Below are 26,840 nucleotides of genomic sequence, written 5' to 3'. Positions count from 1 at the left end.
CTTATCAATAAAAATTAATTGAATCAAACTGTATATCTTACCATAAATATTTACATTTCAGAACAGAATTATTTTAATTTGATAATATATCTCATATCTTTTAAATTTCCCCATCTATTAAAAGAGATAGTGTACTGAAGAGTACACACGAGTTAGTCAGAATAAAGATCATCAGTCCTATTACCCTCCCATTAGTACTCAGCTGTTTTCCAGTGACTGACCCGACAAAATGGGAAAAGTTGATGGACAATTCCCCGTTTCTTGGCAGTGTCAAAAATACTTGTTTCTTCACTCTGCAGCCCTGACTCATTATCTCACATTCGAAAACAACTTTGAAAGCACCTAAAAAATATAAATCACTTATTTTCTTTATTTTATTTTTATTTAAAGATCCAGCATGTCAACACCCTATTGGCCCAATGAGTCTGTGCCAGGCAGTTACACTCATGTGACCAATTAATCTATTAACCCATACGTGTTTGGAATGTGGGAAGAAGCCAGAGCAACTGGAGGAGACCCACGTGGTCACGGGGAGAACATTCCTTACAAACAGTCGCGGAATTGAACCAGAGTCATTGGTGCTGTAACTGTTATTGTGCGCTGTCATGCCACCCCATTCTGTTTGTTTATTTCCGGCCCCATGAGCCGTGCTGTCCAGCAACCCCCCCCCCCCCCCACCCCGCAATTTAACCCGTGCCTAATCATGGGACAATTTACAATGACCAATTAACCTACTGAATTGTAGGTCTTTGGACTGTGGGAGGAAACCGAAGCACCCAGAGGAAACCTTACTTTCTTAAACTGAAATCAACTTGAACATTTATTCATATTTAAAAGGACAAGCCATGTGACTAAGACTTAAAAAAATGCTCACCATACTGGCATTTCTATGGATGCTGACTGTCCCACTGAGCAATTCCAACATTTTCAAGTCAGTGCAGAATTTATCATGCAGAAATTAGGTGCCTGGTCACAAATGTTATAATCTCATGTTAATTTCTTCAGCAGAGAAACAGAAGGTTTATCAAGGAGTGAGGGTGAAGATCACAGTGAAAGAGCTCTTGCAGCAGAGAAGGGCACTTCAAGCAGCAGCTGCAATAACCACCACAGCAGTATGTATATCTCCTTTGCATGCCAGCTTCGCAATACACAGAAACTTTCAAGGCAATAAATTATTTTTTTAGGTCTAAAAAGTTAATTTTATGAAACTTGGTAACTGTGCAAAATAGCAGTTGCTAACAGAAATATCTTCTAGATATCAGCTTGGTTTAACAGACATAAATTCAAGGTTCAAGTTGTACTCCAGTAATGTTAACACAAAACCAAGAGGTTGTGCCCCTTATACAAGAAGCTAAGATAACAGCTTGCCTGCTTCTTCAGACAGGCTGGACACAAAAGATTCTGTAGTATTGTCTTAAGTGGGGAAAAAAAACAAGGTTTGCATTTATGGAGTGACTTGCAGCATGCTAAGATTTATTATAACCAGTAAGAATTATTTTTGAAGGACCGTCACTTTAGCAGTGAATAAAATGCAGTGTTGTGTGCATAGCATGGTCCTACAAACAACAATGGATAATGATCAGGTGGCACTTCAGTGATATTTATTGAAGATTAAGTATTGGTCAAACACAGGGGAGACCCTCTCCCCCCCCCCCCCAGTATTCTGCTTTGGAATCATGGGGTGTGTGTTCTTTTATTGGACTACTGATATAATTGGAAATCTGTAATTTTTAACAGTAATTTGGATGTGAATATACATGGCTAGCAATTTTGTGGATAGTACTAAAATAGGTGGTGTTGGCGATAGTGTCAAAGATTATGAAAAATTTCAGGGTGATCTTGATCAGCAAGGTACAGTGTGTGGGCTCAGAAATAGCAAATTGTTTTCAATCCAGATTAAGGCCATTTTGGGAGTTCAAACCGAAGTAAATGTTAGAGCCCTGGCGAGTGTTATAGAACAGAGGGACCTAGAGTACAATCACATTGTTCACTGAATGGTAAAGGTGGTGTTTGGCACACTGGCCTTCATTAGTCAATGCACTGAGTAGAGGAGTTGGGAAGGTATGTTGTGCTTATACAAGATGTTGGTGGGACTGCACATGTTGTGTACATGTTGGTCACCCTGTTATAGGAAAGATGTCATTAAACTAGAAAGGGTCAGAAAAGACTTACCAAGATGTTGCCTGATCTTGGGGGCCCGAGTTACAAAGAGGGATAGACTTGGGCTTTTCTCCCCCGGAACATAGGAGATTGAGGGGTGATCTGGTAGAGATATACACGATCATGAGGGGCACTGACAGGGTAAAAGCACAGTCATTTTCCCATGGAGGAGGTGCTAAGAGCAAAAGATTTTAGATAGGAGCAAGAGATTTAAAAGGGATATCAAAGGCAGCTCCCTCACACAAAGGGTGGTGTATAATTGGAATGAACTACTAGAATTAGTGTTTGAGGCCATCACATTAGCAACATTTAAAAGCCATCTAGACAAAGTACATGGTTAGGAGAGGTTTACAGGACAGTGGGACAAGCATGGGCAGATGGGACCAGATAACTGGGCAATACAGTTGGTACAACATGGACCAATTGGTCCAAAGGGCTTTTTTCCATGTATGACACTATATGCTATGTCCATATTCCGCTTAACATTTTATCCAAAGTCACCTGCTAGCTGTACATGCTATCTCCCACCATTGACCTAGAGTGTCAGTGCAGATTACTGTGCTTCAAACTCTGGACTGGGAAGGGAAGGAACATACTTTCTAGTTAATTTTTACCCTTCAACCAACATCACATTGCAGTCTAGAGGACTGTGGTATGTTCCACGTTGCCTACACTGCATTGGTCATTAATCTAACACGCCTCATTGCATGTATTCTGAGTGGGGTGGCATGGCAGTGTAACGATCAGGGTTCGTCTTTATGGAGTTTGTACATTCTCCCCATGATCGCATGGGGCTCCCCCTACAGGGCTGGTGAGTTGTAGTCATGCAATGTTAGCGCCAGAGGTGTGGAAACATTTCAAGGTTTTGAAGTAAATGTGACAAAGCTAATCTTAATCTGAAATCTAGCGATCGTGAAAGGTGCAACATAATTGTGTTTTTGTTTCAGTTACATTACACTTGGTTCTGGAAGGCTTAGTGCTATATTCTAACTAGCTATAAGCTCCATGACATTGGAAGCAGTATCAGGATAAATAGAGGAATGGTGAGCATGGCAACTGACTTGACAGATATCAGCGATGGAATCTCAACTATTGTCAGTCTACTTTATTCAAAATTCAAAGCTCATTATCAAAGTATGTATGCATTATACAACCTTGAGATTCAGCTTCTTGCAGGCAGCCACAAAACAAAGAAACACAATAGAACCCATTAAAAAAACACCCAAAGACAAAACACTCAATGTGTTTGCAAATTGTGCAAACAATAGAAGTCCAGAAATAACACAGAGAAATAACACTGCAGAGTCCCCAAAGGCGAGCCCACAGCCACAGAGCCAGGTCAGCGATGAAGCAAGAAAATGTCACACAGTAGTGAGCTGAACATCAGCCCATCTTTTGCTCTTAGCCTTGATCAAATAGCGCAAATAGTAAAAAAAAAGTAAACAAAACCACATGGGACACAAGCTGCAAAATGAGTCCACGGTTGCAGAGCCCGTTCAGCATGGAGGTGAGTGAAGCCAGACGTCTGCAGGCTAACGACTACTCCCAAACCTGGCGGCATGGGACCCAAGACTCTGGCACCTTCCGCCTGACGGCCATGGCAAGAAGACAGGAAGGCAGGTCAAACACAGGCAGACATCACCGTCTACCTGTTCATTTTCTGCTCTCACCTTTGACAATTTTATTCTTGCACAGAGTAACGGAGCCAACCAGGTCTTGATGCAGCATCCACCCCCAGTGATGGCTGTCCTGGCCATACCTGCACACACGACAGTCTAGTTTGCTGAACCCCCCAGGAGGTTGCCAAAGTGCCAAATCATTTAGTTGGTTCAAAAGTACATCCTTAAAAGGGAAATTACAGGCTGCAGACCACAGCAATCGCAGTTCAGAAGTATATCTACTAGAGCATCTAGTAGTTTTGTGAGCTCTCTGGAAAACTTTGCCATTAGTTGTGAGTGCCATTTTACCATCAAGATTATTTAATATCATTTCTAGTACACAAGCGTAAAGGAGAACAAAATAATTGTTACTCTGGATCTGATGTAGCACAAAAAAAACCACACACACACACACAATAAGATAATGAACACAATTTTTTTAAAAAAAAAATCACAATAAATAAATTGATTGTATGTCCATAAAGTGACACTAAGCACAGCGGTGCCTAGCAGAAGGGATTGGGTCTGTTGTAGCAAAATATCTTGATGATGCAAAAGCAGGTGGAAAGCAGGTGAGGAGAACGTGAAGACCTTGCAAAGTGACTTCAGTAGGTTAAGTGAGCGAGCAAAAATTTTGCGAGTGGAATATGGGGAAATGAGAAGGTATCCACCTTGATGGGGTGATTAGAAAAGAATATGGTTTATTTGGAGAGGAAAAATGCAGAATACTATTGAGTGCCTTCATACTAAATTCAATACAAATCTTTTCCTTGAGGGTGCAGCCTCAGAATAGAGATGTCCACAGAACAGTGATGAGGAGGAATTTCTTTTGCCAAAGGATTGTGAATCTGTGGTATTTGCCACAGACGGCTGTGGAGGCAAATGAAGCCCACAGCATCATCCTGACATTATTCTGGCAAATCTCCTTTGCAGTCCACACCCTCTGACATCCTTCCTGATACATAGAGCCCAGAAAGGGACACATGTTACAGTAGCTGTGTCCAAAACAGTGATTTGCATTTTTGAACCTGTCTTGCCATATTTGCATACATAGAGTACACCCCAATTCTTTAGCCCTCCCTTAAAATTGTACTTGTATTTTATGTTGCCTTAATAAATTCACTGGTGTTTGAATACAGACTCTGAAATGTAAACTTTCACTCAGTGGGGTTGCAAGTTTTAGTCAAGTTTTAGCAAGTTTGAGACAATGTCTTCATTTTGCACTGCATTCTGGAGTGTTTCAGCTCTGGGAAACATTGTAATTCTCTAGCATTAACATGAAACTACATTGGTGAGGATCATCTGAAATAATCTATAAGAAGATTAATGCTGAAATGTGGTGCATCTTTGCATGCGTCTCTCCAGTAAGCATCAGAGCTGAATTTATAAAATCATTCTTTTAGATGATAGAGTTCTTCATAATCACAATTACCAAAACATGGGTTAATTTTATACTTATTGCAATAATCTAGACACACACATCTATGTTGTCCTGGTCATTATTTAGGACAACCTGATGACCATGAAACTTTGAACAGAACTGGTACCAACATATTCAAAATCTGCCTTTGCAGACTTCAGAATAGCACCCGTTAAGTTGAAGGGTGTGTAGAGCAGGATGGTTTTTAATGAAGTGAATCTACTGGAGACTCAGAGATGGCCTGTTCTGGGGTTCAAGACCGTCTCTATGTGTGGGTGGTAAAGGGCTTGGTTTGCTGTTGTTATTGGTTGAGTTGTTCTGTCAAACACTGAACATACTACGTTAACGCTAGAATATGCTGCGACACTTGCGGGCTGCCTCCAGCACACCCTTAGACAGTGTCACAAACAACTTATTTCTCTGTATGTATCAATTTTGATGTGATTAATAAATGGATCTGAATTTGACCATTTCACGTCTTTACAAAAGATGTCACACTCTTTGAGTGATGAAGTCACAGTAATATGAAATGTTGTAACCAATTGGTATATAGCAAGTTCCTAAAAATACCAACATTGGTGTGAGCCAAGTTGCTTTTTTGTCATTGAATATTAAACATTGACCAAGGTGGAAAGATAATAATGATTATTTTTAATTTCTGAAATTGTGGCAAAACAATCTGGAAGCCCATAACCTGAGTGGGTCAATATGAACTCGTTTACCATTCCCATTTAAGAGATGGCATCTTAGAGAGAGCAACACATGTTGGCACATTAGTTCTCACACACAACAGTCTCTAGAATTTACAGAGAATGATGTGAAAAAAAATCCAGTGAGTGAAACTGACAGGAACTCAAATAACCACAACAGTGGTGTCCACAAGAGCTCTGAACGCACCACATATCAAACCTTCAAGTGGATGGGCTACAGCAACAGTAGATCACAAGCATAAACTCAATGGCCACTTTATTAGGTACAGGAGGAACTTAATAAACTGGCCACCGGGTGTATCCCTTCATTATTGCATTGATTTGTAATTTATTGACTTTCCTTCTGTGCTCTTAGCTGCACTTTTTTGCCCAGTTCAGAAAAGCAAGGATCACAAATAAATTCTGCAGATAATCCATCAAATAGCTAGTCAAGATGATGACATTGAGAGATACTGTTGTATTTTGAGGTTAATTCTGCAGTCCTCAGATTCCACCGAGAGGATACAAATATGCAACATTCAAACATTTAACTAACTTGAATATGTAATAGAATATCAGTATCAAAATTGTATTAATTTCTGATGTTTGCAACAAGATATTTGAACATACAACTTGTCTGCAAGTAACTTCAATTGTACCTGACATAAATCTGTGAAGTATTTCTGCAGCACATTGTCAAAGATGTTTATTTCCTCCTTTGCCAGTGTTCAATAGATATTTGATTGCTGAGCATTATCCCCATCCCTAACTTCCTCAAACCCAGACTGTATTCAAAGTAGTATATGGTGACATACCCATTCTTTGATAATAAATTTGCTTTGAAAGTGCATTGCAGGCAGACACTCATCGCTGTATTAATTGCTGTACTCATTATTGCCATGTATATTGTTTACTCTGAGTTTGATGCAAGCAAGACATTTCATTACAATTGGTGTATTTGATGATGAACTAAAGCAGAGTTTGAAAGCGCTAAATCAGCAGAGTTCTGGCAGTGAGGTGACATCACAGCTATGGCAAAGATACTAACATATTCTGCTGTAATTGTGTGTGTAGGGTGTGGAAGTACTGTGATTTTGTTTCTGTAGAAATAGGGTAGATGATTTTTTTTAATCTAGTCCACGTTTCAGTCTTCATGTCCTCAAGTCACTTAAAGGGAAGACATATATATAGCTTTTTTTATGCATGAGATAATGTAGGATTTCCGAAATGCAGTGCTGGGAGCAATATAGTTAATTAGTGCATAGCTAGTTCCCACAGTTTGATATTGACGGAAGATCTGGTTTGGTGGACTTATTTATGTGACATATATACTGGAGACAAGCCTAAACTCTTCTTCACACACTTGTTTACATGCATTGAGAGCTGACAGAGTCTTACTTTAACAGAAACTTGGTGCTACCAGCAGTGTGATATTCCCTTAGTGCTAATCCCAGTTCAGATTTTCATCCATAAGATTGGGGTGGGGGGGGGGGGGGTGAAGAGAGCACAAACCCAAAACAAACCAACTAGACCAGTCACTTGGGCTTAGGTTGATGTTACATCATCTCCAATCTCAAGAACAAAGTAAAAACAGAAAAAAAACTTACTAACACAAAAAGAGTAATCTCACCTTGATTCCACAATAGGATGAGTGCCCCTGAAGACGGTCTTAATTCAGTCTTGGTTTCACACATAGTGCTCATGACATCCATTTTGTGAAGCATCAAGGAGTACTTCACTAAATTAACCACATTGCTGTTGATGTGTCAGACTTTCTGCAGACCCATCCTGAAAACCAAAACTAGAATCTTAAATGCGAGGAATATTGTTGGCCTAGCCAGCCTTGTCTTGATTAATATGCTCACAAGCATCTCAAGATTAAACATTAGAGCTTCTGAATTTCAGAGTTTATAGTGTTAAGCTATGAAAGTGTCAGTTACAGTTCAGTTGGTCAAACCATGCTTTATGCATTGTGTTATTACTTTATGTGTGTGTTATATGTACTGAGTTATGCACCTTGGTCCAGAGGGACATTGTTTCATTTGGCAGTATACATGTGTATGATTGAATGAAAATAAACTGAACTTGGACACATGAACAGGAAGGTTCTTGCTTTAGGCTCTATTCCAAAGATTAGAGTGCAATAATTTAGGCTATTGTCCAATCCAGTACTTAACTCAGAAGTGCTGTGGTTTAAATTAATATTTAAATTGTGCCCCTTGTAAGTGGGCATGAAAGGCTCCAAGGCTCTTGTCATTGCAAATTTTGCTTTACCTCCAATGACTTCCAATCCCTTTCTCAACATCACCAAAAAGAACAAATGGTCTGGTCATTATTGCTTATTAGAAGTAAATTGTCTGAAAGAAATGACCTATCAAAAGTCCTTCATTGTCTGTAAAGTGCTTTGGAGGGGTTCTGAAAGGACACAACAAGCACTAACAAAGCTGGAGGTACTTAGTGTGTTAGGCAGCATATGAGCGGAGGGATATGGACTGTCAACATTTCAGGTCCAGGCTATGCTCTCTTCTCGTTACTACCATCAGGAAGGAAGTATGGAACCTTAGGTCCCACACCAACAGGTTTGGGAATAGTCACTACTATACAACCATCAGGCTCTTGAACCAGCATGGATAACTTCACTCACCTCAATCCTGAAATGATTTTACAAACCACAGTCTTACTTTCAAAGGACACTTTACAATTCGTGTTCTCAGTTTTTTGAAATATATGTGCATAGTTCATCTTCTTTTGCACATTGGTTGTCAGTGCTTGTTATATATACTGTATAGTTTTTTGTAAATTTTATTTCTTTATGTTCTGTAAATGCCTGTAAGAAAATGAATCCCAAGTTAGTAAATGGTAATAGGTACTTTGATAATAAATTTACCTTGACTTTGAAGGGTCTCATCCCAAAACATCATGTTCATTTCCGTCCACAGATGTTCCCTGAAATACTGTGTTCCTCCAGCATCTTGTTTGTTACTAACAAACACAATTTGTATTTTTATATAATTGCAAAGTAAAATTAGATAATGTAATCTACTAGAAGTAGGGCAAATCTGAAACATCAGATTAGTTTCTGTAAAAAAATCCTGAGGAAATTCTAGCATTGGTTCACAGTGTTTAGCATTTGCATTTTAAAAATATTAACATTGTAACATTGAACTTGTTCCAACTCTCCAGGCCACTGAAGTTAACATTCCCTCTTCATCCCACCTTCATATCTGTTTGATTCACAATTTGACTTACACAACTGGGTGAGCTGCATAAATCAAATGAAATCATCAGTATACTTCTCATCGGTGTCACTACACTTGTAATTTGAGGATGTGCTGTCAGATGGATAATATGCATACCCAATGTTAGGAGAAATTGCCAGGTGTGAAACTGTCCTCCAGAGGCCAAACATGCATTTCTCAAGCTGCACTGACACCAACTTCCACGTACTGCACCATCACCAGCAATACTCAACAAACACACACACAAAACGCTGGAGGAACTCAGCGGGTCAGGCAGTATCTAGGAAAAGAGAATGTCAACTGTAATCTTTTCCTAGATGCTGCCTGGCCTGCTGAGTTCCTCCAGCATTGTGTGTGTGTTGCTCAGATTTCCAGCATCTGCAGATTTTCTCTTGTTTGTGACCAGCAATACTCAGCCCTGTCTGGAGTGTGTATCACACTGCCCAAAAAGACATACAGTAGTTGGCAAATGATAACCACTGACTAAAGTACCTAGCTGAAAATTGGTATTCACTTCCATCAGTGAGGTGTTCAAAAACTGGGACCTCCACTATGAATGGATCTTATTACTCTTGTTACTGTAGGGTTATCCTATCTCCGGCCATAAAAAAATAACACAGTTCACTAAATAAAATTGAAATCATCCACATCCCAGGATGGATTCCTTGGATCTTTACACAATATCTCTCACCCTCAGCTGTATCAATGCTTGGCCCTCTATTAGCACACCAAAGAAGGATCAACTTTGTACTATAGATATGGTTTGAAATCATGGAAGCTATTTCCAAGTATTACAGCAATTGCTCATGCATATCAAAATGCAATTATGTATTTAGAAATAACATTTCTGAAAAGGAACTCGAAATGATTTAAGGGTAGAAAATCAAAGTTCAGATTTCCAGCTTCTGCAGTGCTGAAATAAAATAGAAAACAGTGGAAACACAGCAGGTCAGGCAGCATCTGTGAAGAGAAATAAGGAACACGTTTCACTGAAGCATGAACTTGGACTTAGTGTTAACCCATTTCTTGCTCTCAAAGTGGAGAAAGATTCAAAACTGCTCCAGACAGAGGGGAGGGATTATTTCCCAAACACTGCATAACAAACAGAATTTGAGAGTCAGTGACCTTATCAGTGTGAATTGGTAATAATATCTCCTCCTCACTGACAGTCAACACAGGCACACCTCAAGAGTGTGTGCTTAGCCCACTGCTGTATTCCTCTCTACACCACAGCTCTGTGGCTGGGCACAGCTCAAACACTATAAATTTGCCAGTGATGCAACTGTTGTTGGCAGGATCTCAGATGGTGAGAAGGTGGCATGCAGAGATAGATCAGGTGGCTGAGTGGCGTCACGACAACAACCTTGAAGACCAAATAATTGATTGTGGACTTCAGGAAGTGAGAGTCAAGGGAACACACATCAGTTCTCATTAAGGGATCAATATGTTGAGCAGTTTCAAGTTCCTGTGTGTTGACATCTCTGAGGATCTATCCTGGGCCCAACATATTGATGCAATTACAAAGAAGGTACAACAGCAGCTATGTTTCACTAGGAGTTTGAGGAGACTTGTTATGTCACCAAAGACTCAAGCAAATTTCTACAGATGTATCGCGGAGAGCATTCTAACAGGCTGCATCACCGTCTGGTCTGGAGGGGCAGAAAAAACTGCTGAAAGTTATAAGCTCCATCATGGGCACCAGCCCCGTCAGCATTGAGGACGTCTTCAAAAGGCGATGCCTCAAAAACAAAAGGTGGCATCTATGAAGGACCCTCGCCATTTGGCACATGGCCTTTTATTTCTACCATCAGGGCGCTTAAAGAAGCACTTCATATGTTAGGAACAACCTCTTCCCTTTTGCCGTCAGATGACTGAACGGCCCATGAACCCTATCTCTCTATTCTGCTCTTTGTACTTCTAAAAATACATTCTTACTCTAATTTGGAGTAATTTTATGTACTTCCATCACAAACATTTCACGACACGTCAGTGACATTAAACCTGACTCTAATTCAGTTGGCAGTTTCGACTGTCGAATCCACACACCGCCCTTATACAGTGGTTATCAGACTTACGCCAACGCCCGCTGATACCTTCCGTCAGGGAAGGATGATAAAATCTGCCGAATTAATGCATGGAAACGCGCAAATTACCTTCCACTAGCAGGCCAGAGATTGAGCCAGACCTCTGCCAGACTCCAAACCTGTTTTTGACAAGTCCAGTCGGTTTCACCTCTAATACCGCTGTCATGTTTGAGGCGCAAAATTACTCAAATATATATTTTATTTTGACAAGTGCAAGACCGTCTTTCACTGCAACTCTGAACAGGATCTGTCTGTAAAACATCAGCCGGACTACCTCCGACGGCAAGACATCTGTCCAGCCATTAAACCTACGACGGCAGATCACCGCAGCATCGTAGTCAAGTAACTCGAGTTCTGATAAGATGAAGCAGGCAGTTTTGAATTATTACCGCAATTAAACTCCCACTACCTAAGCTAAATTCAATAGAAAAAGTCCACGAGTTATCTTGCATCAGGTGCTGGGAAGGGATGATGTAATGCAAACACGATCCAGGGAGGTTTCAATTTAAATCACGTGTCCATTTAACAATTTAGGGAGGGGTAGCTCTCTGAAAAGTATCAGGCACTGTGACTTTCACGCTCCTGGACCTCATTAAAAACTTCTATCTAAACCTAAACGCCACCATAACTTACTACTGTACTTGTACATTCTGCAAGCGAGGCATCTGGAAATGAGTATCTAGTTTCGAAAACAATAACAAACGGTCTAACCAATGCCCACACTTAAATCTGGACGCAAATGCTCTTGTTCAGCAGCCTTGCGCAGATATGAAATGAAATTAAGTTCAAATGCATTGATATTAGTACAAGATAACTAAATGTAGCCTGCTGCTGGCTGTTTTTGTTGCTACGTTAGTTAGTATTTGTCTAAAGACCACCTTCGTTTTCTTATTTGCAGCTTACCACAGGCAACAATCCACAGGTCGCTGAACCAGTCGTTCCCTCGTATTCAGGTCAGTAAATGGCACCCAAGATACAGCATCCGTCTCACCAGGAGGGTCAAAAAATTCAGCCTGCAGCCTTTTGCGATATCGTATCCTCGCCTTTAATATTAAAGTACAGACAGCGCATAAATCAGTTAATCCACCAATCAGGCACACAAAGTGGGAGAATGGAATGCAGATGAAAGGGTTGGAACGAATCAGATACTGGGGTCGCTCCGCCATCCACTGCTCTCACCATCAAAGGATGACTCCATTTAAAGGTTGCCATCTAAACTGCAAATCGAAGGCACGGTTTAAGCGTTCTGTCCCGTGATAATCGCATCTCTGCTGTTGGCGGAGGGTGCCTCTCATTTGCTGTTAGCAGACAGGAGGCGATCCTCTGATGAATGCTTCTCTTCAAGACTCTCATATTTCACCTCTTAATGAGAACCGAGCGAGCTAACGCGTGTTTCGCAGACCTTGTTCACCTGTCAGTCTATTCATTAGCCAGGGTAACCCACCCCTGGACTTAAAAACATTCAGCACTGCCAGTCCTACCTCGGAGCAGTGTTGTCGACCAAGAACTAAAAAAACAAAAATCTCCCTCTTTAATAAAGTATCTTTATTTAGAAAGTAGCGGTATGAAGCGTAATTAATGGCGAGCCAGTGCTGTCTTGTTTTAATTGGCTGTAACTCGGGAAGTATCAGTGATAACCGCTACGTTGAAAACTGTCTTAAGGGGCACTTGATTTGGAGGGTCTTGTCGATTTTTCGGAGGTATTGACCAAGGAACGTCGCCAGAACGGGAGATTTTAAGTGGCTCCGGTCCTGACTCAAGCAATACAAACGCAAAGAATCCCTGAAGCTGCAATTCTGAAGTTAATAGATGGAAGTAGAGAGCAGACAGTATCTATGCAGAAAGAAACAGAAGCTCAGGTCAATGATCTTTAATCGGCATTATTCCAACCTTCTCCCTACAGATGCTGCCTGGCTTGCTTGAGTTTTAAAGGTTTTGTTTTAAACTTCTTAAGTAATTATTTGTCCTGTGCTCAGCATGTCCTAGCGATCTTTGTTACAACGCAAAGAAAAATGAACAAGCCCAATTTGAAATCCATTTGAACCAACAGCAAATTACACCTCCTCTGGAAGAGTTTTAAAGTTACCGGGTTCCGTTAAAGAGCCGTTATGACTCCTCGAATGCGAGGACTGCGAGGAAGTGGTTAGTTCAGAGCAATATGTACGATGCTGTCACAGTGGTCAAACTGAAATCCATCGTAAATCAAACAGTTCCAGATACTGAGGCTCTCCTAAGCTGCCGACGTGCACCCACACATTTTGTGCAGAGCGAACAACCTCACGTTATTTTGCAAAAGCCAATTAGAAAAAGAACTTTCTACTCTGCTCAAAAGAACTCCACTCTTTCTTGTCCAGTGTGGCTTGCGCCCAGTCTTCAACACGGTACAATATACTTTCCAAAAACAAAGGATTTTTTCTGACTTTTTTTTCCAATTCGCAGTGTTTGTAACTTAAATTTATTTGATCACATTGCACCCCGGGAAAGGGAAAGACCGTTTTAACCATGAACTTGAAATAAATCCATCCACCTTCATCAACACATAAACGAACCTGTAATTGTTAACATGTAGTTCAACGTTGGGAAGCCAAGAAGAAAATGTTGCTAACTCATCCTCTGCTTTTGATTTTTCCAGCTCCCCAGTATGCTTACCCTCCACCTAACGGTTGTGAATCCAGTATTTACCAGACCCACCAGTTCCCAGAGAACGGCACGAACCCGATCTTCTATGACGAGGCGTGCCCGCCTGACCTCTGCGCTGACAACTCTTACAACCCGTACAATAACGGTCTCTGCAGCCCCCCAGTCAATTACCAGACACCCGCCCACTACAATCACTCAGCTGTGGTAAGTGAACCTGTCCTATCACTCTTTGCCGTTCCACCGCACTTGGAATGACTTGTCGACATTACGCACAATGATTGTACTATTTCCTGTAAAATTATTTCTATATTGGTACTTCATTGAACCAAGAATCTCCAATTCCTCAAACCTAATCATTCATTAAGGAAACCCAGTCGTGTATATGAACTTGAACTCCGAAACCTGGGATGTTAATCACAGAAACATAGAAACATTGTAGAACAACATTGAAACAAAAATAGAAGTAATAGAAACAGATTATCCAAATTAAATACCTATTGCAACCCTCTCCCCATATCCATTCATCATCTCTCTAATCTTGAGGGAAAATATCCAGTTGCTTATTGGATAAGTTTAATGATTTGGCTTCAACACAGGTACCCCTCTAGGCTGTGTCCGAAGCCCCCTCCTTTACTCCCTGTATACCCATGACTGTGTCATAACACACACAGCGCCAATCCACTAATTAAATTTGCTGATGACACTACACTGACCTAATCTCAAATAATAATGAGGCAGCCTACAGAGAAGAAGTCATCACCCTGACACAGTGGTGTCAAGAAAACAACCTCTCCCTCGATGCTGCAAAAATAAAGGAGCTGGTTGTGGATTACAGGAGGAATGGAGGCAGGCTAACCCCTATTGACATCAATGGATCTGGGGTTGAGAGGGTGAACAACTTTAAGTTCCTCGGCATCCACATCACCGAGGATCTCACGTGGTCTGTACACACCAGCTGTGTGGTGAAAAAGGCACAACAGTGCCTCTTTCACCTCAGACAGTTGAGGAAGTTTGGTATGGGTCCCCAAAACCTAAGAACTTTCTATAGGGGCACAATTGAGAGCATCCTGACTGGCTGCATCACTGCCTGGTATGGGAACTGTACCTCCCTTAACTACGGGACTCTGCAGAGGGTGGTGCGGACTGCCCAGTGTATCTGTAGATGTGAACTTCCCATGATTCAGGACATTTACAATGACAGATGTGTAAAAGGGGCCCAAAGGATCATTGGGGACCCGAGTCACCTCAAGCACAAACTGTTCCAGCTGCTACCATCCGGGAAACGGTACCGCAGCATAAAAGCCAGGACCAACAGGCTCCGGGACAGCTTCTTCCACCAGGGCATCAGACTGATTAACTCATGCTGATGCAACTGTTATATTGACTATCCTGTTGTATATAATATTTATTATAAATTACTATAAATTGCACATTGCACATTTAGACAGAGATGTACGTAAAGATTTTTACTCCTCATGTATATGAAGGATGTAAGTAATAAAGTCAATTCAAATTCAATTCAGTTCAATGGCTTTCATTCTACAGGTTCACCATACTTTGGGAGAAGATCTTTTTTTCTTCTCATGTCAGTCTTAAATCCTTATCTTTTTATTTGTGACTCCAAAGCCAAACCAAATCTTTAGGTGACTTTATCATGATCTTCACTGGTGATGAGGACTTCTGCTTTGTTCCTTTGTTCTTTATGCCTGCAGCTTTCACGCCATATGACATAGGAGCAGAATTAAGCCATTCGGCTCATCGAGTCTGCTCCATGTGGCTGAGCACTTTCTCTCTCAACCAGTGACCAGTGGTGTGCCTCAGAGACCCCTACTCTTTGTGATTTTTGTAAATGACCTGGATGAGGAAGTGGAGGGATGGGTTAGTAAGTTTGCTGATTACACAGAGGTTGGAGGTGTTGTGGATAGTGTGGAGGGCTGTCAGAGGTTACAGCGGGACATTAATACGATGTAAAACTGGGCTGAGAAGTGGCAGATGGAGTTCAACCTAGATAAGTGTGAAGTGGTTCATTTTGGTAGATCAAATATGATGGCAGAATATTGTATTAATGGTATGACTCTTGGCAGTGTGGAGGATCAGAGGGATCTTGGGGTCCGAGTCCATAGGATGCTCAAAGCAGCTGCGCAGGTTGACTCTGTGGTTAAGAAGGCGGATGGTGTATTGGCCTTCATCAATGGTGGAATTGAATTTAGGAGCTGAGAGGTAATGTTGCAGCTGTATAGGACCCTGGTCAGACCCCACTTGGAGTACTGTGCTCAGTTCTGGTCGCTTCACTACAGGAAGGATGTGGAAACCATAGAAAGGGTGCAGAGGAGATTTACAAGGATGTTGCCTGGATTGGGGAACATGCCTTATGAAAACAGGTTGCGTGAACTCGGCCTTTTCTCCTTGGAGCGACGGAAGATGAGAGGTGATCTGATAGACGTGTATAAGATGATGAGAGGCATTGAACGTGTAGGTAGTCAGAGGCTTTTTCCCAGGGCTGAAATGACTAACACAAGAGGGCACAGGTTTAAGGTGCTGGGGAGTAGGTTCAGAGGAGATGCCAGGGGTAAATTTTTTATGCAGAGAGTGGTGAGTGCGTGGAATGGGCTGCCAGCAACGGTGATGGAGGCGGATACGATAGGGTCTTTTAAGAGACTTTTGGATAGGTACGTGGAGCTTAGTAAAATAGAGGGCTGTGGGTAAGCCTAGTAATTTCTAAGGTAGGGACATGTTCGGCACAACTTTGAAGGCAGAAAGGCCTGTATTGTGCTGTAGGTTTTCTATGTTTCTAAAAAGTTATAAATTAATAATTGCATATTAAACCTGACCAACCTGACCAATGGTTACTTAACTCCTGGCACTTTTTCAAGATATTGTGAATAACTTCATAAATTAATATTTACACTTGAAGTGGAGATAAGCTCTAGAAAAAGCATGTAGATGCCTGATTAATTTGTTTATTCTGAGGTCAGTTGCTAAATGATGAATGTTGAACTGGATATGTCCTGTTGCCCCAATAGTCACTGCTCCACTCATACCCACTTTACCACATATTAAACTTTTCCACAAACTCCACTAAAACTTTGCATAATGTTTTTCCTTTCTATTTGAGCAATGGGTAATGAAGGATATAATAAAATTGGTACTGCGCTGAACTTATGTTGGATTCTGATGCTTCTGTGATCCAGAAGTTCTTGGGAAGTCAAGAACGATGCATAAAACTTGTTGCTTATGGCCATTTTATTAAAAGTTACAAGAGTAAAGAACAAGCAAAGAAAGAGGAGCCAAGAAAACAAAGAGAAAAAGAGAGGAAAAAACAGCTGTGGTTGCTTCATTCTCAGAGCAGAGATAACAAATTTCCAGTGATAACAATTAACCTATAAAATCACCAGGTTCAAGTGCTATAGGAAAACTAAGAAGCTTCTCTGGAAAAAGAATACAGAAAAGTCTGTACCGTAATTGCTGGAAAATTCACTGAACAATTACAATTATATACAGTGCCTATAAAAAGTATTCCCCCCCCCCCTTGGAAGTTTTCATGTTTTATTGTTTTACAACATTGAATCACAGTGGGTTTAATTTGGCTTTTTTGACCCTGATCAACAGTGTCAAAGTGAAAACAGATCTCTACAAAGTGATCTAAATTGCAAATATAAAACACAAAATAATTGATTGTAGAAGTATTCACTCCCTTCAATTTAGTAGTTAATAGATGCACCTTTGGTAGTAATTACAGCCTTGAGTCTGTGTGGGTAGATCTCTATCAGCTTTGCACATCTGGACACTGCAATTTTTCCCCATTCTTCTTTACAAAACTGCTCAAACTCTGTCAGATTGCATAGGGATCATGAGTAAACAGACCTTTTCAAGTCCAGCCACAAATTCTTAATTGGATTGAAGTCTGGACTCTGAGTTGGCCACTCCAGGGCATTAATTTTGTTGTTTTTGAGCCATTCCGTGTGGCTCTGTCTTTATGCTTGTGGTCATTGTCTTGCTGGAAAGCAAATCTTCTCCCGAGTCGCAGTACTCTTGCAGACTGCATTAGGTTTTCCTCTAGGATTTCCCTGTATTTTGCTGCATTCATTTCACTCTCTATCTTCACAAGCCTTCCTGAGCCTGCTGCAGTGAAGCATCCCCACAGCATGATGCAGCCACCACCATGCTTCACGGTAGGGATGGTGTGTTTTTGATGATGTGCAGTGTTCGGCTTATGCCAAACATAGTGTTTAGTCTGATGGCCAAAAAGCTCAAATTTGGTTTCATCAGACCATAAGACCTTCTTCCAGCTGACTTCAGAGTCTCCCACATGCCTTCTGGAACTCTAGCCAAGATTTCATGGGTTTCTTTCAACAGTGGCTTTCTCTTTGCCACTCTCCCATAAAGCTGTGACTGGTGAAGCACTCTGGCAACCATTCCTGTATGTGCAATCTCTCCCATCTCAGCCACTGAAGCTTGTAACTCCTCCAGAGTTGTCATAGGACTCTAGGTTGCCTCCCTCACTAGATCCCTTCTTGCACGGTCACTCAGTTTTGAGGACTGCCTGCTCAGGCAGATTTACAGCTGTGCCATATTCTTACCATTTCTTGATGATTGACTTAACTGTACTCCAAGGGATATTCAGTGATTTGGAAATTTTCTTGTATCCATCTCCTGACTTGTGTTTTTCAATAACCTTTTCACAGAGTTGCTTGTAGTGTTCTTTTGTCTTTGTGGTGTAGTTTTTGCCAGGATACTGACTCACCAGCTGCTGGACCTTCCAGATACAGGATACTTTTACTACAATCAATTGAAACACCTTGACTGCCCACAGGTCTCCAAAAACAGATCTCCATTTAACTAATTATGTGATCTCTAAAACCAGATGGTTGCATCAGTGATGATTTGGTGGGTCATATTAAAAGGGGGGGGGGGTGAATACTTAGGCAATTGATTATTTTGTGTTTTATATTTGTAATTAATTTACATCACTTTGTAGAGAACTTTTCACTTTGACACAAAATTGTCTTTTCTGTTGATCAGTGTCAAAAAAAGCCAAATTATATCCACTGTGATTCAATGACAATAAAACATGAAAAAGGTGAATGCTTTTTTTAGGCACTGTAGGAGATTATATAAATATACAAGCAAGGATCGGAAAGCTAAGCTACAAGGAAAGTACAAGGAAAAATATCAATTTTATTCCCTAATCCAATAAAATCTTAGAATGGGGCTTGAAGTCATAAACCCCTTAGGATGCACACATGTATAATTGTCCTGTTCTCTTCTTAGATTTCAGGATCTCCTACGTATGCTTCAGTGGATTATGAATATTCTAGCCAGCGCGTTGCATTGTCTGCCCAAGACTTCTGTCCGTCTTCACACTTGGAACCTAAGTCCTTTTATCCAACTTCTGAAGAGTATTTCACTCACCAACAGTACAGCTGCACATCAGCCATCTGTTCCATTTTTTCCTACATGCCAGACAACATGGAAATGGGCCCTGTGTCTGAAAACGGGTCCTTTCCAGAGTACAAAGACTATTCGACTGGATTGCTCACAGAGGATATTTGGAGAGGAAATCTAAATGAATGTTTGGACTATTGAAATAATTCTAGAGCATGTTTTGAGAACATATTTTCTTCCTCATATGCCTGTAAAAAGATGTGATTGTTTGAATGAGTGTAGTTTCTCTTCATCAATGTTGTAAAGCCAGCAAGGAAAGACATTCAAATCCAGAACACTGGAATCACTACAGCTCTCACTCTTCTCATTAATTTTCTCTGGATTTTTCCCCTTTCTATCCAATTACAATGCATTTTTGCCAAGCTTAGTACCATGTGCTAGTCACTCTATGCCATGCTTATGGTTTACTTACTATGTGTGTTTTTGTTAGACTGAACTTGCTTGGATATATGGTCATTACCAATACCCACATTCAGATTGGGGGTGGGGAGGTGAAATCGCTGAATATTTTTCAGAAGGGCACTGAGGCAACGAGTAACATCTACTCTGCTGAGGATAGAACCTGGGCTTTTTGGCCTATACATCTTTACTGATCACTAGATAAACACACACAAAGTACTGGAGAAACTCAACAGGTCAGGCACCATCTGAACCAGAATCCAAACAGAATTTGGTTAAATCTAGACCATAAGGCCATAAGACACAGGAGCAGAATTAGGTGATTTGGCCCACTGGGTCTGCTCCACCATTTCATCATGGCTGATCTATTTTTCCTCTCAGCCCCAATCTCCTGTCTTCTCCTCTTATCTCCTCATGCCCTGACTGATCAAGAATCTATCAACCCCTGCCTTAAATATATATTAAGAATTGACTTCCACAGCTGCCTGTGGCGAAGGATTCCACAGATTCAACACCCTTTGGCTAGGTAAATTTCTCCTCATCTTCATTCTAAAAGGACAGCCCTCTATTATGAGGCTGTGTCCTCTGGTTTTAGACTCTCCCACCATAGGAACCATCCTCTCCACATCCACTCTATCAAGGCCTTTCACCATTCGATAGGTTTCAATGAGGTCACCCCTCATTCTTCTGAATTCCAGTGAATACAGGCCCAGAGCCATCAAACACTCTTCATATGACAAGCCATTCAATCCTGGAATCATTGTCATGAACCTCCTTTGAACCCTCTCCAGTTTCAGCACATCCTTTCTAAGATAACAGCCCAAAACTGCACACAATACTACAAATAAGGCCTCATCAGTCCTCTTGAAATGAATGCTAACATTATATTTGCCTTCCTCATCACAGACTCAACCTGCACAAGGACTCCCATGTCCCTTTGCACCTCAGAGTTTTATATTTTCTCTCCACTTAGAAAATAGTCAACCCTTTCATTTCTTCTACCGAAGTGCATGACCATACACTTCCTGACACTATATTTCATTTGCCATTTCTTTACACATTCTCCTAATCTGTCTAAGTTCTTCTGTAGCCTCTTTACTTCCTCAGAATTACCTGTCCCTCCAGCTATCTTCATACTGTTTGCGAACTTTGCAACAAAGCCATCAATTCCATCATCCAAATCATTGACATATAACATTAAAAAAAAGGTCCCAACACAAAACCACGTGGAACACCACTAGTCACTGGCAGCCAACCAGAAAAGGCTCCCTTTATTCCCACTTGCTGCCTCCTGCCAATCAACCACTGCTTTATCCATGCCAGAATCTTTCCTCTAATACCATGGTTCCATTGCTTGTTAAGCATCCTCATGTGTGGCACCTAGTCAAAGGGCTTCTGAAAATCCAAGTACACAACATCAACCGATTCTCCTTTGTCTATCCTGCTTGTTATTTCTTCACAGAATACCAACAGATTTGTCAGGCAAGATTTTCCCTTGAGGAAACCATGCTGACTACTGCCTATTTTTTTGTGTGCCTCCAAGTATCCTGAGATCTTATCCTTAACAATCAGCTCCAACATCTTCCCAACCACTGATGTCAGACTAACTGGCCTACAGTTTCCTTTCATCTGCCTCGCTCTCTTCTTGAAGAGTGGAGTGACATTTGCAATCTTCCAGTCTTCTGGAACCATTCCAGAATCTAGTGATTCTTGAAAGATCATTACTAATGCCTCCACAATCTCTTCAGCCATCTCTTTCAGAACCGTGGGTGTGCACCATCTGGTCCAGGTGACTTTTCTACCTTCAGTCCTTTCTGTTTCCCAAGAACTTTCTCTCTAGTTATGGTAACCTCACACACTTCATGTCCCCTGACACCTGCAACTTCCACCATACTGCTAACGTCTTCTGCAGTGATATTCCACAGTGAATATCATTGGCAGTAAATAAGTCGTGCAAAAAGAAAGCTAACAAGCATTAAAAAAAATTGCGGTCATGTCCATGGCTTCATTGTCCATTCAGAAATCTGATGCTGGAGGGGAAGAAACTGTTCTCGAATGACTGTGTGTGTGTCTTCAGGCTCCTGACCCTCCTCCTCAATGTTAGCAATGAGAAGGGGGCATGGCCTCGGTGATGGGAGTTCTTAATGATGGATGCAAAATTTTTGAGGGATCACTTTTTGAAGAACTCCTCTATGGAAAGGACAAACACTTCATGTTTTAGGCCAAGACTCTTCAGCACACTGTAATGGAAGGGGAAGAAGCCAGAGTAAGAAGGTGGGGGTTGATGAGACAAAACATTTACTTGGAATACGTTCTCCCTTTAAGATTGGCAATGAGACAACATATTATTTGTTCAACATGCAGCAGTCATCAAATTCCAGTATTACAATATCTGAACAATGAATATGAACAATTACCTAAAAATCTATACAGTTGGGGATCTAATTTATCTTTTCCTGATTTCAAGCAATAAATATAGATGTAGAAGTGATTTTGAATCACCTTAGTTTATTTATCTGAACAATCTACTCTTCCCTCATTTCAGGATTCAATCAACCCTTGCTTAATTCCACCTTTTTATTTTGGTGCCTTCCCCCTTCCTTTCCAGCCCTGTTGAAGGGTCTCATCCTGAAACATCAACTATTTCCATAGATGCTGCCTGACCTGCTGAGTACCTCCAGCATTTTGGGTGTGTTTCTCAAGATCACCTATATCTGCAGAATCTTGTCTTTATGATCACTGGATAAACTTGTTGAACTACTCAGTTAAAGAGTACCCTAACTTATAGAAATGTTCTTTAGAAATTATATTGTGATAGTATAGCATTTAGTGTAATGCTATAACCTGGGTTCAGTTCTGCTGGTTACAGCCGCTGTCTGTAAGGAGTTTGTACATTTTACTCGTGATCGTGTGGATTTCCTCTGGGTGCTTCAGTTTCCTCCTATATCCTACAGATGTAGAAGCTTGTAGGTTAATTGATCATATTTGGATTCAATCAACTCTTGTTTGGTTCTACTATCTTTTCTTTACTCAGAAGTATATTTTTGTGAAATTTTTGACTTGGCTGCTTACTGTGCCTTTTACCTTCTTGCCATAGTTCACCGTGGAGCTGAGTTCATCAAAGGGAATCAGTGCCTAATCATAGTTAATGCTAAAGCCATGCCATCCAGTTTTATTATTTACTTTTTATACAATCCAGATAAATGTGATTTATGTTTTCATTCTCTTGAACAACCACACTGTAGTAGGAGACCTTTGCGATCTTTCTCTTTCCCCACAACACATCTGAGTGAAGGATTTTTGCAAAATTGTGATTGCAGATAGACTTAATCAGAATGATTTCTGCAAATGTTGACTTGAACAATGCTCACCATCCAAAACAGTCTGCTTGCTCTCAGCTCTGCTTGCTCTTGGAAACAAAATACCTTGCTGATGTGGCATATTATTGTTTGGACTTGCTTACATCTCCTCGCCCTATTCCGATCGGTTGAGCAACTTGTCAGTGATGTTTTGGTTTCTACAGCATCAAAATTGGCATTTGAGAGTTGTTTTAACATCTTTACGAGGAAATACATGATGATGATCAAAAAATACAAACTTGGCTTCTTCATGTTTCCATTTGACTGACAAATGCAAAGTTCACTTGCATATACCAAGCATATATTAATTCAATGACCACTCACAGGGATTGAGTTCATTGCTTAGTTATTAAGTTCAATGTAAATTTATTATTAAAGTATGTATATGTCACCATTCAATTCACTGAAATTTTCAATCTCTCTCCTTTATTCTGATTTGACACCACCTTTGATTCAGCTTACAGCAGTAGTTGTAGGCTTAAATATGGTATTGGAGCTGTGCGTAACCTCACAGTCATGAGTGTAAAGCAAGTGGAGCAGGGGCTAAATGCACAGCCTTGTGGTGCACCTGAGCTGATGGAGATTGTCAAGGAGGTGTTGTTGCCAATCCAAACTGACTGGGGTCTGCAAGTGAGGAAATCCAGGATCCAATTCCACAAGAAGCTATTGAGGCCCAGGTCTTGGAGCTTATTCATTAGTTTTGAGGAGATGATAGTATTGAATGCTGAACTGTAGTCAATGAAGAGCAACCTGATGTTTGCATCTATAGTTACATTCATTAGTTAGTGAATTAAGACTGCAATTTGCTACAAATTGATTTCCAATGGTCACATGTGCGTAGAGGAGAATGGATTGGTCGACGCAACCTTAGTCCGCTCCTCTGGATTGCTTCATTTACTACTATCTGTTGGTCAGTAGACTTGACATTCTTTTCCTACAATTTTACCTTTACAATCTTTGTTCATATCTGGTCAAACTCATGAATTATTCAATTGAACAATGACATCTAACACAAACTGCACATCAGGTTGGAAACTGAATCAAGTTCACTTTGCATTGGGAATGAGTGGGAAGGCGAGAGGAATTATATATTTCTGTTGGTGCTTACACAGTTAACCACATTTCCATTGGTGAAGGGCTGTTTTCTTGCAACCAATTCCTTTGACACACTTCACAATTTCAGCTTTATTAGAAGTGGCGCATTTCTGTTTTTTCAGCTGTTTCTGGTGAGCTGGTGAGTGCTTAGATTGTTTAATCTCACAGGCTGGGGGAATATGTCAATATGGGAATAGAATCAGAACTTTAGCTTTCCATTTAACTATGCATTTTAAATGCCTAGATTGTCTTTTTCTTTGTAGTTCATTTGTTGTAGTGTCTCCTGAAAATGAAATTCTCATGCTACATAGAACAGAAATACCACTGAACCATTATTTTGATATTTTGAAAATAAACATTTTTTATGGATATAGAAATAAAAAAATATACAAATCATATGCTATGCCTGAGTGATCAATCAAACACAACTACTGTATGTTCAGACGGTCATAAAAATCAGGTTTGGGAAACTCAGACAATATATGTCTCTCCATTCTTTTTGTCGTGTTTGAGTAGAGCTATCCAGTTTGATCCAGTCCTCTGATCCATCTTCACCATCTGCAATGTTTTTGTTCTTAAGCATATATCTGATTCTCTTCTGAAATGAGCATGCTGCTGTTGTGTACACACACAGATCTTGTTGGCGAGAAAGCATGGATTTGTGGTTTGCCAGATACCTTGCGAAGAAATAGTCTGACTTGTTTTTACTGGGGCTGTTACAATTAAACAATACCTGGCCTTGAGCCAGAAGAGGAGATATTAAAAGAAAATGTTGTACTGTAAATTCTGTAGAACAATGAAAGGGTTAAAGTATGAGAAGTTTTTGATGGTTCTGGGTCTGTACTTGCTGGAATTTAGAAGAATGAGAGGGAATCTCATTGAAACCTATTAAATATTAAAAGGCCTTGGCAGAGTGATGTGGAGAGGATGTTTTCAATAGTGGGGTAGTCTCAGACCAGAAGACACAGCTTCAGAATAAAGGAATGTCCCTTTCAAACAGAGATGAGGAGGACTTTCTTTAGCCAGAGGGTGGAGAATCTGTGGGATTCATTGCCACAGACAAGTCTAGGCCATTGGGTATATTTGAAGTGGAGGTTGATAGGTCCTTGATTAGTCAGGGCATCAAGGGTTACAAAGGGATGCAGGGGAATGGGTTTGAGAGGAATGATAAATCAGCCATGATGGAAAGGCAGAGCAAACTCAATGTGCCAAATGGCCTAACTCTGCTTGTTTGTTTATGACCTTATGACGAGTAGAGAATGCAACTTTCCAAGGAGTAAATTTCCTTGGAATAAATTTTCTGTGGAAAGGGAGACAGTTGGAGAGGAAGTGATGCTTTAAATTTAATACAAATACAAGTTTACAAGTTTCCAACATGATGGTACTAATTTAGAGGAAACCCTTGTGGTCACAGCAAGAATATGCAGCTTCCACCCAGAAAGCGCGGGGGACAAGGATCAAATCAGTTGGGTCATTCTTTCAATGAGCCAGCGTTGACTGGATGGGCTGAAATGCTTCCTCCATTTTATAACCTTCTACTAGTTCCCTCTTTCTTCTAAATCTACTTCCATTCAGTGCGCTTCAGTTTATAACGATTTGTGGCTTTGAAGTATCTCTCCTGACAGTTCCTCTTGGTTGCCCAACAGGTCCCCTTTAAATCTTTCTCCTCTCACCTTAAACCTATGACCACTCGTTCTAGATTCCCTTATCTTTGAAATAATACTGTGCCCACGCACTTTCTCTCTACCCCTTAAGAGTTTATAAGGTGATTCTTGGCTGGCTGGTGGCGCAGTGACATCAGCGCTGGACTCCGGAGTGAAGGTTCCCGAGTTCGAACCCAGTCTGGCCTCTCCTGGGCACGCCTTCCATCCGTGCCGGGTTGAGTGTCGAGCTCACAACTTGGCCTCATAAAAAAACACTGTGCTGTGAGAAGGACGTGGGGGACCACTCACAGAATCTTTCCCCCAAGACAACCACTTGATAAAAAAGTGGTCACCGAGGCTCTGGCAGTGTATGGCACACACAAAAAAAGGTGATTCTTAGCCTCCTTCACTCTGATATGTCAGAGCAATGTACCTATTGGAGTGAATAATCTAGATCGATCATTAGTAGAATAACCTTGACCTATCATAAATAACCTACATCAGAAAATACATTCTGCTGTGAAAAGATCTAGGTTAATAAGGAAGGTCCTTGTGGACACATAATTGGTGCCAGTATGAAAACACCAAAGCCCTTGAACAGAAAGGCCTATGAAAAGTAGTGGTGAAAACTTCTCTGTTGTGTATTTGATATTTCAACAAATATTTCAGCATTCTTTGTTGTTTATGTAATACCCTGGTTAAGATTTCGATTGCTATGCTGTGAGGTATTTTTATTTTACCAGTTTTCTGCAAAAGCAGTGTGTCCTGTTAGTAAGAGTGTTTTGCCTTCAGCTAAAGATAAGGAGCCATTTTGTCCAATTTAGGAATGTTGTGTCAGCCATTCAGGGTTGCCTTGGTACATGTTGTAACTTTCTACCCAGTGGGATGTCACGGAAGATTCGATGAGAGCTGGGTGGGATTGGATTCTGAAGTGCAGTAGTCTGATATGGTGTCTTTTGGTGGGAGCAGCTGAGTGGGGCACAAGGAAAGAAGCCGCTGAATGCCATTC

General features: G+C 40.8%; 2 protein-coding genes across 3 annotated transcripts in view; one reads left to right on the top strand and one right to left on the bottom strand.

The window, feature by feature from the left end:
* LOC140716940 (NF-kappa-B inhibitor delta-like) overlaps positions 1–26,840 on the bottom strand; it is a 240,151-nt gene that overhangs the window by 19,286 nt on the left and 194,025 nt on the right. For both annotated transcript variants that reach the window (XM_073030092.1, XM_073030090.1), the window contains exons 12-14: positions 12,154–12,293; positions 8,572–8,754; positions 7,558–7,715 (exon numbers count right to left, since the gene is read on the bottom strand). In XM_073030092.1, the coding sequence (XP_072886193.1) occupies positions 8,730–8,754; positions 12,154–12,293 (165 nt within the window). In that variant the 3' untranslated portion in view covers positions 7,558–7,715; positions 8,572–8,729. The remainder of the gene's footprint in view (positions 1–7,557; positions 7,716–8,571; positions 8,755–12,153; positions 12,294–26,840) is intronic.
* Positions 927–24,504, top strand: linc.pou2af1 (lnc RNA pou2af1). Its single transcript, XM_073030094.1, has 4 exons — positions 927–1,112; positions 12,149–12,203; positions 13,883–14,094; positions 19,162–24,504. The coding sequence occupies exons 1-4, from the start codon at positions 990–992 to the stop codon at positions 19,474–19,476; spliced, it is 705 nt and encodes a 234-aa protein (XP_072886195.1). The 5' UTR covers positions 927–989; the 3' UTR covers positions 19,477–24,504.

This window comes from Hemitrygon akajei, chromosome 26 (genome assembly GCF_048418815.1).
Source record: "Hemitrygon akajei chromosome 26, sHemAka1.3, whole genome shotgun sequence".
NCBI classification, from domain to species: Eukaryota; Metazoa; Chordata; class Chondrichthyes; order Myliobatiformes; family Dasyatidae; genus Hemitrygon; species Hemitrygon akajei.
The sequence above is the reverse complement of the archived record's forward strand: the minus strand, read 5'-3'. Positions and strand labels throughout refer to the sequence as shown.